Genomic DNA, 10,006 nt, shown 5'->3' with positions numbered 1-10,006 from the left:
CACCTGGATGGCTCAGTCTGTTACGTGTCTACCTTTGGCTCAGGTCATGATCCCAGGGTCCTGGGATTGGCCCCTCACCTGGGAGCCTGCTTCTCCCTCTGCCTGCTGCTGCCCCTGCTTGTGCTCTCTGTCAAATAAATAAATAAATAAAATCCTTAAAAAAATAAAATCAAACTCTCTAGTAGTTCCAAAATCAACTTCTTCATTTTCATTGCTTTCCAGAAGGAATTTTTTTGGAATGGAATCCGTAGTAGTGGTTTTGGTAGAATGCAGTTGTATTTTTGTGAGAATAATCAGGATATGCATAATGTGAATTTAAATGCAAACACATTTATTTTCAGGTGTCAGCAAGGTGGGGTTTCTAGGTTTCCACAGATTTTTATAAGAAAATCTACTTTTAAGTTGAACTGAATCAACTCTTTTGACCTACCAAATTGTCTTGACAGTCATAGCAATGTAGTACCAACAAATCTAAATAAGTTTAACTTTCATATTTATGCTCTTATGCCTTCCCAAACAGATGTCATAAACAAGTATAAGAATAAAGCTGTTAAATCTCTTACATCATTCAAACTTCGTTTTGACGGCTTACTATCATTAATACTAATGAGCAACTTTACATCACATAATAAAGTCAGTTATGCACACATAATCTGAGGTATATAAGCAAGAAAAACCTCTGAAAATTTCTTTTTCATTTTCATAATCTGTGAGTTTGAGTTGCGAATTGAGGCAATTATTTAGATCATTTAGTATTAAAAATGTCTTTACCAGAAATATACCAATAATTAAAACAATTGGGGGCTAATTTGCTTAAATAACTTTTTTTCTCCACTCTTTTCTACTTTGGATATGCTGACAAATTCTAAGAGCACAAATTATCCAAAGCTAAGCAATTCGACAAAAAATATTAACGTGCATTTTAGTTGAAACTACACAAACGAGTCACTCAATGTTTGTTGAACGAAAATGTGTTTGAATTACCACGCTTGCTTTTAAAGAAGCTTTGAAAATGCTCAATGCAAAATTGAATTCCGATGATTGATTTCGAGTTTTTTTTTTTTTTAACTTTCACGTTACAGTAATTACCAATTTTTATTGCCGTTCTCTCAAAACACTTTTTTAAACTGTTCTGTCACGAGAGGAATGAATAGTCTTAAAACAGCATTTGCCTTCAAGGCCACAGGAGAATCCCTGACGGGTCCCCCGTCCCTCTTGTCAGGGCTCCCGCCTCCCCACCCCTCCGGGGGTTCCAGGGAGCTCGGCTCGCGCTTCGCCGGGGGAGGCAGGCCGAAGGCCGCGGCGCAGGTCTCGCGGGGAGTTCGATCTCGCTCCGGAGCGCGATCTGCAATTCCCGCCGCGGGCTCCGCGGGCTCTCCCGGGGCTGCGTGGCGCCGAAGAGGACGGCCGCCCTCCTTTCGGTGTCGGCTTCTGCGTCCAGGACGCCGCGCCGGTACCCTGAGTGGAGCTGAGGGACCCGGAGAAGGGACGGTTTGAACGTTCGGGTCCCCGAGGGGCCGTTGAGGTGGGCGGGGAAGAGAGCTGTGTGCGGCAGTTCGTCCCTGGGCCGGCGAGCCTGAGGGGTCTGAGGGGTCTGAGGGGCTGACGGGCCGCGTCCCCGGAGTTCGCGCAGCGGTCGCGTGGGGGGCTTGCGGGCGCGCGGCCTCCCCCTTCCCGCGGCCCCGGAGCCGCCCCAAGCAGTGGGCGCCTCCGCGCGGCCGGAGGGCGGGGAGGGAACCGGGTGAGGGGAAGCGCCTAGGCCGCGAGGGTGGGGCTCGTGAGCGAATTTCGCGCTTCAAAACGGCTCCTCGAATCTGCGCGTGACGGGTAATACGAGTCCCGCCTCGGGCGTATTTTGTAACGCGGCTTGGCAGTCCTGTGGAAACCTCCACTTTTTAGATTTTTTGGTGGGAAATTCGTTAAGTGTAAATTAGCCCTCTTCCTTGTTTTTTTTTTTTTTACCTTGGTGTCGGTTAAGGACTTTCCTTAGGGATCTTGCTAAGGCGTAGTAGCACAAACGCTGAGAAATGAGAAAGGACATCCTCAGAGATAATATTCATTTTAAAGGTCATATCCTCTAGAGAAGTCTTGGTGTCTGTGCACTCCAGAAATTCAACGAAATGTTGCAATACCACGTATGAAGGATTATGAGGCCCCTCCCCCCGCTCGCGCCCCCAGATGTTTCAGTCCTGCAGCGAGTTTCCGCAAGTTATTCACTAAGTGCCTTACTAGGGCTGTGCCCAGTCCTGGGCTGAAGGGGTCTCGCGCCTCCTCACTGCTTGCTCCCCCCACATTTTTCTGTAATAATGCCTGGTTAAAAAGGTTGTTACCGAACGAATATATGCTATTTTGTATATGACTTCAGAAAATCCTTAACAATTCTTTTTCTTTTTTTAAATACAGTATTCAAGATGAATGACAGCCTCTTTGTCAGTTTGGACAGACTTTTGCTAGAATTTGGTAGGTATAAAATGAAAAAGAAATAGGTAATTATTTGTATTATCATTTAACATTTTAACAATGAAGTCACAAAATAATTACTGTTTTTTTTTAGTTTTCCAGTATGAGCAAGATATAAGTACCAAAGGAGATATGATTCAACGAATTAATAGTAAGTCTTTTTGCATGATAAAGTTATTCTGTTTTTTAAATTTTTTATGGTATATAAGACAATAAACATCTGCCTTGTTTAGGATAACTTATAGTTGGCATTTTAACTTTTGTGCCAGTTCTATATAGTGACTAATACTAAGCTGTTTGCCCTAATTACAGCTTTTCAGTACTAAATTTCTGTATTCATCCTTCAATGATTTTGCATTGAAGAATTTTGCTTTAAGCAGACATAATGACTTAATTAAGCACAGTTGAAAATACGTTATTTTTCTCAAATAACAGGTTATTTCAAACGAGTGAATTTTTTGATTTTATTTCTTTTTAAATTTTTTTAAAGATTTTATTTATTTATTCATGAGAGACACAGAGATACAGGCAGAGGGAGAAGCAGGCTTCCTGCAAGACGCCGGATGCGGGACTCGAAGGCAGACACTCAATCGCTGAGCTACCTGGGCGTCCATTGATTTTATTTCTAAATTTATTTTTTTTGTAGTTTCAAGTTTTTATTTAAATTCCAGTTAGTCAACATGCAGTGTAATTTTAGTTTAAGGTGTAGGATTTAGTGATTCATTACTTACATGCAACACTCAGTGTTCATCCCCAGCATCCTCCTTAATACCAATCACTGATTTAACCCATTTCCCCCACCTACCTCCCTCTAGCAAGCCTTGGTTCTCTATTGTTAAGAGTCTGTTTTGTGGTTTGCTTCTCTCTTTTTTTCCTGTGTGTTCATTTGTTTTGTTTCTTAAATTCTACATGTGAATGAAATCATAAAGTATTTGTTTTTCTCTGACTGACTTATTTTATTTAGGATAATACTCCCTAGCTGCATACGTGTCATTGCAAGTGGCAAGATTTCATTCTTTTTAATGGCTGAGTAATATTCCATTGCATATATACACCACATCTTTTTTTTTTTTTAGGATTTATTTATTTATTTTTTTTTTAAACTTTTATTTATTTATGATAGGCACACAGTGAGAGAGAGAGAGAGGCAGAGACACAGGCAGAGGGAGAAGCAGGCTCCATGCACCGGGAGCCCGATGTGGGATTCGATCCCGGGTCTCCAGGACCGCGCCCTGGGCCAAAGGCAGGTGCCAAACCGCTGTGCCACCCAGGGATCCCTAGGATTTATTTATTTATTTGAGAGACAGCATGAGTGAGAGGGTTAGAGGGAGAGGGAGAGAGAATCTCAAGCAGACTCCACACTGAGCATGGAGCTGTTTGGGGGGCTCAATCACACAACATGGACATCAAGACCTGAGGTGAAACCAAGAGTCAGATGCCCAACTGACTATATCCAGGTGCCCCTACACCATATCTTTATCCATTCATCAATGGATGGGCATTTGGGCTCTTTCCATAATTTGGCTATTGTTGATAATGTTGCTATAAACATCAGGGTGCATGTGCCCCTTCGAATTTTTTTTTTTTTTTTTAAGAAAGAGAATGTGCAGGGGTGAGGGGGTTGCAGAGTGAGAGAGAAAGAGAATCCTAAGCAAGCTCCACACCCAGCACAGAGCCTGACCCAGGACTCCATTTTACAACCCTGAGATTATGACCTGAGCCAAAACCAAGAGTTCATTGCTTAGCTGACAGCCACCCAGGCACCCCTCGAATCAGTATTTTTGTATCCTTTGGGAAAATAATTAGTAGTGCAATTGCTGGATCACAGAGTAGTTCTATTTTGAACTTTTTGACAAACCTCCTTACTGTTTTCCAGAGTGGCTGTACCAGTTTACGATCCCACAGCATTATAAGAATGTTCCCCTTTCTCCATATCCTTGCCAACATCTGTTGTTAATTTTAGCCATTCTGACAGGTATGAGGTGATCTCTCATTGTGGGTTTTTTTTTAATTTTTGTTTAAAGATTTATTTATTTATTCATAGAGACACACACAGAGAGAGAGAGAGGCAGAGACACAGGCAGAGGGAGAAGCAGGCACCATGCAGAGAGCCTGACCTGGGACTCATCCAGGGTCTCTAGGATTACGCCGTAGGCTGCAGGTGGTGCTAAACCGCTGCGCCACCAGGGCTGCCCTCATTGTGGTTTTGATTTGTATTTCCCTGATGATGAGTGATGTAGAACATCTTTTCATGTGACTATTAGCCATCTGTATGTCTTCTTTGGAAAAATGTCTGTTCATGTCTTCTGTTTATTTAACTAGATATTTTGTTTTTTGAGTGTTGAGTTTGATAAGTTCTTTATATATTTTTGGATCATTTAAGTGAATTTTAAAAATCTTTTTAGACATAGTTGGCTATTGTGGACATTGCTGCTATAAACATTGGGGTGCAGCTACCCCTTTGGATCACTATATTTGTATCTTTGTGGTAAGTACCTAGTAGCTATGGAAAGAAGTCAGATGTCCATTGATAGATGAATGCATAAAAAAGATGTGAGATATATGCATATATATGCATAAATATATATGTATATATATATGAATATTACTCAGCCACCAAAAAGGATGGAATTTACAATGATATGGATGGAAGTGGAGGGTATTATGCTGAGTGAAATAAGGCAGTTGGACAAAGACAATTATATGGTTTCACTCATATGTGGAATTTAGGAAGCAAAAGAGATGATCATAGGGGAAGAGAGGGAAAAAATATGAAATTAGAGAGGGAGGAAAACTATAAGAGATTCTTAAGAATAGGAAACAAACTGAGGGTTGCTAGAGGAGAGGTGGCTGGGGAGTTGGATAACTGGATGATGGTCGTTTAGGAGGGTACAAACATGGACGAATAACAACTCTACTTCTGAAACTAATGATACAGTATATGTTAACTAATTGAATTTAAATAAGTGAATAAAAATAAATCTTTTAGATGTCATTATTAATTTCTTAACAGTTCTGAAAATGTAGAATTTGGTTAACATTCTGCAACAAAAAAGAATGTAGTGTTAAGGCTTTATTTTAATCTTTAAGAAATTGCATTTTTGTATTTATTCCCTAGTAACAAAGAAATAAGTGAGTTGAAGGTGCATTTAATAATTAGTTGACATGGAATCAATGAAGACAAATTTTATATTTGTCAAAACCAAGATCAGCTAAATGAGACTAAACATTTACATGAACTCATACTGTCATAAGATGCCATTGATCTTAGATGTCACTTAATCTAGCTCTCTTATGTTAAAGATAAGGAACAGGGACATTTCTTTCTTTTTTAAGTTTTTATTTAAATTCCAGTCAGTTAATTTCTAGTATACTATTAGTTTCAGATGTACTTCTCTTCTGTCCCAAACACAAATCCTTTGCTTCTGGATCTAGGAGCAAGCCTGGTTCTGGTTCTGTGCTTTTTAGTATTGGGTCTTCCCATCTCAGTCCTCATTTCTTCTCCTTTCTCTAATTCTCCTCCTTTTAGGTCAGTTGCTATACCCCTTTTTCCTCTGTATTTGTTAATTTTGAGTTTATGATTTCTACCTTAAGAAAATAAACATTTCTCCTTTCCAGAATGCTTTGAAGATATTAAAGAAAACAAGGCAACTATTTGTAAGATACATGAAACTATAAATACAACAGATGAGGAAATTGGTCATTACTGTAAACATAGTAAGGAGATCAAAGACAACTGTAGTAAGTGAGTATTTGAAAGAAAGTAACTTTCAGTAATTGTTAGTAGGTTTTTTAAAAAGATTTTATTTATTTATTCATGAGAGACACACAGAGAGAGGCAGAGACACAGGCAGTGGGAGAAGCAGGCTCTATGCAGGAAGCCCGATGTGGGCCTTGATCCTAGGACTCTGGGATCATGCCCTGAGTCAAAGGCAGACGCTTAACCACTGAGCCACCCAGGTGTCCCTGTCACTAGATTCTTTATTCAAGGTTTCTGTTATTTATAATTTATATCATTTATAATTGAAGACATTGTTGCTTTAAAGTAGTGTTTTGTACTATTAAATAATCAGGTCTTAAATTGCTTCGCTACATGCTTTGGTAAAAAGGGATCATAGGAAAATCAAAAGAAAAGTAGAAGTGCTGTAAGATCTCTCTAATTAATACAGCTCCAACTCCAGAATTCTACAGAATTTTGAACCATATAGGCTCAGTATATAAAGTTCCTATTAATTAGGTCAGTACAGTTGAAATGATTTCTGTCTTTGAGTTTTTAAGATCATTATCTAGGGGAATCTAGACTCAAATAAGTTCCTTTTCAAAGTAAAAATATTCAGTATGTTAAGAATTCTTTCAACATGGCTTCAGGTTCTGGAACATAGTAGTTAAATTTATTATAAGACATAAACATTTTGAAACAGAGGCTTAACTAATGGAACTTTATTGTATATTAAGAAAATAAAATGTGTTAGTTTTCTGTGCTTTATGTAGACCGTTATCTTTGTATTAACTACTATACTTTAGAATCATATTTGTTTTAAAAATATTTATTCAAAATTTTAATGTCTTTTTTGATTTTCCCTTTTATAAAGATAATACATACCTAGAATAAAAATTTAAAAACTATATAAATGTGTAGAGTAAAAAGTTATTTTCTGCCTGCAGTTCCCACCTCAACCCTGTCTTCTTCCCTATAGGTAATCATTTTTAATGGCTCTGGCTATCTTTTCAGACATTTTTCAATAAAAATTCAATGTCATTATTAAATAAACTATGTGTACATCTATCTATGTATTTCTTTTTACAAAATGGGATCATACTGTACTTACTATTTAAAAAATCAACATTATGTTCTGTAAATGATACTATACATGTAATGATTATGTATAGATTTCAATCTTTAACAACTCCATAGGATATAGTCTTGGTTTATTTTAAATTTAATCATTCTCCTATTATAGACAGTTAGGTTTCCAGTTTTTCCCTCTTATGAACAACCTGTACAGGTATCCTTCCACATTTATAGACCTGTTGCTGTATAATGAGTCTAGAAGTGTGGTTGTTAGATCAGAGAGTATGCATATTTAAACATTTGATAGATAATGCCAAACTTCTCTCCACAAAAGGATTATATTAATTCATACTTTGGCCAACAGTGTATGAGCGTTCCTGTTTCCTCATGCCCTTGCCAACACTGGAATTATGTTTATTTTTTAATTTTTTTTATTTTTTAAAGATTTTATTTATTTATTCAAGAGAGACACACACACACAGAGAGGCAGAGATACAGGCAGAGGGAGAAGCAGGCTCCATGCAGGGAGCCTGACATGGGACTTGATCCCGGGACTCCAGGATCACACCCTGGGCTGAAGGCAGGTGCCAAACCGCTGAGCCACCCAGGGATCCCCTGGAATTATGTTTAAATTATTTGCCAATCTGATCAACAAAACATATTGTTGAACTTTCTCTTTTATTTTGATTTAAGCTTTATTGTAGGACATTTTACCAGTGGTTTCCCTCAACTAGCTGCAGTGGTCGTGGGAAAAAGTTTCCTTTTAGAACCTGCTGTGTCCAAGATATAATGTACTTCATACGTTTAATCTCTGCTGGGTTCTGAGGACAATTTTTTTTAAAAAGGTTTTATTTATTTATTCATAGAGACAGAGAGAGGCAGAGACACAGGCAGAGGGAGAAGCAGGCATCATACAGAGAGCCTGACGTGGGGACTCGATCCAGGGTCTCCAGGATCACGCCCTGGGCTGCAGGCGGCGCTAAACCGCTGCGCCACTGGGGCTGCCCGGTTCTGAGGACAATTAGTAGGATTTTAAACCATGATATACCTCTAATTCATGATTTCAGCATACTGGTTAAGAGATATAAATGTGGAATATGAATTCATAAAAGTACTAGAAGAAATATAAGTGGCTGTATAATCTCGGAGAGTAGAAGGCCTTTGTAAGTGTAAATCAAAAGTAGAAAATAGGGAGATCCCTGGGTGGCTCAGTGGTTTAGCTCCTGCCTTTGGCCCAGGGCGTGATCCTGAAGTCCCGGGATTGAGTCCCGCGTTGGGCTCCCTGCATGGAGCCTGCTTCTCCCTCTGCCTCTCTCTCTCTCTATGTCTATCGTGAATAAATAAATGAAATCTTTTTTAAAAAAGTAGAAAATAAAAGGAAACAATGGATAAATATGATTACACACAAATTAAAAAGAGAAATGCCCTCAAATGATACAAAAGGCAAAAGGATAGGGTAGGAAAAGTATCAAGTAAGTGCTAATTTTTAAAAATACAAAGTACTTGTGGAAAATAAGTAAATACCAAAATGAAGAAACATATGTCTAATAAATATGTGAACAAATGCGCAATCTTACTGTTAATCAGACATCCAAATTAAAGCAACAATAAAATGCTATTTTTTTTGCCTTTAAGTTTTGCAGAAATTTAAAGAAACACAATATCCTGTGTTGACCAGGGAATAAGAAAATCACTTCTCTTGTACACTATAGTAATGTACACTGGTATAAACCTTTTAGATGACCCATCAGTGTATTTTTAAAAAGCTTTAAAAATAAGCCTGACTTTTGATTAAAAGTTTCCATTTCTGAGAATTTTTCATAAGGAAATAATTAGGCACAATACTGTACAATAAGGTGTTTATTTCAAACTTTTTAAAGATTTTATTTATTTACTCATGAGAGAACAGAGAGAGGCAGAGACATAGGTAGAGGGAGAAGCAGCCTCCCCATGGGGAGCTTGATTCAGAACTTGATCCCAGGACTCTGGATCACGCCCTGAGCCAAAGGCAGACGCTCAGTCACTGAGCCACACAGGCATCCCTATTTCAACCTTTTTTTATGATGGGAAAACATTGGAAAGATCTAATGTTCAACATTAGGTGATGGGTTAAATGAATTTTGGTATATGCATATGAATTAACAGTAGGTAGCCAATAAAATTATAAGTGTATATTTATTGATATGGAAAGATGTTAACTTTCTATTAATATGGAAAGATGTGTATTACGAAGTAAGCAAAGCAATGAAACAGCATTCATAGTATGAGCCCAATTAACTAATTGTATATATATAGTAGAAATAATCTAGGAATATGTATGTCAAAATGCTTACAGGAAATACCTTTTTAAGGAACATGTATTTCTTATGGAATTTTTAAAATACTCAGAATATGTGTAATGTATAACCTTTGACCTTATTCCATTTTGGGGAAATGATTTCTAAGGAAATGATTGGAAATTCAGACAAACATGTAAATAAAAGTTCTATTTATAATAGAAAGACAGATAAAGCAAAAATGGCCAACAAAGTGGGAATAGTTAGAACAGTTATGGAACATGATGTATTTATTAACAGTGAATTCTTAGTGACAAGGAAAATGTGTATAATTTAAAGGGTGATAAAGGAGCATACGTTGTTATGTATATGAATATCATCTCAAAGATGTAAAATATAGGGATGCCTGAGTGGCACAGTCAGTTAAGCCTCTGACTGTTGGTTTTGGCTCAGCTTGTGATAGGGTGGTGAGATCCAG

The 10,006-nt window shown here is 38.0% G+C and overlaps 1 protein-coding gene across 7 annotated transcripts in view; it reads left to right on the top strand.

Annotated features, from left to right (window-relative positions):
• The first annotated feature begins 1,343 nt into the window (after nt 1–1,343).
• Nucleotides 1,344–10,006, top strand: part of C9H14orf39 (chromosome 9 C14orf39 homolog) — an 81,723-nt gene continuing 73,060 nt past the window's right edge. The window contains exons 1-4 of one of the 7 annotated variants that reach the window (XM_072838820.1): nt 1,344–1,525; nt 2,404–2,460; nt 2,555–2,611; nt 6,079–6,205. In XM_072838820.1, the coding sequence (XP_072694921.1) occupies nt 2,412–2,460; nt 2,555–2,611; nt 6,079–6,205 (233 nt within the window). In that variant the 5' untranslated portion in view covers nt 1,344–1,525; nt 2,404–2,411. Of the gene's footprint in view, nt 1,526–1,749; nt 1,908–2,403; nt 2,461–2,554; nt 2,612–6,078; nt 6,206–10,006 lie in introns of those variants that run through there. The other 6 variants (XM_072838819.1, XM_072838815.1, XM_072838816.1 and 3 more) reach the window with 6 other exon arrangements.

Source organism: Canis lupus, chromosome 9 (assembly GCF_048164855.1).
Source record: "Canis lupus baileyi chromosome 9, mCanLup2.hap1, whole genome shotgun sequence".
NCBI classification, from domain to species: domain Eukaryota; kingdom Metazoa; phylum Chordata; class Mammalia; order Carnivora; family Canidae; genus Canis; species Canis lupus.
Note: the sequence above shows the minus strand (reverse complement) of the source record. Positions and strands in the feature narration are given on the sequence as shown.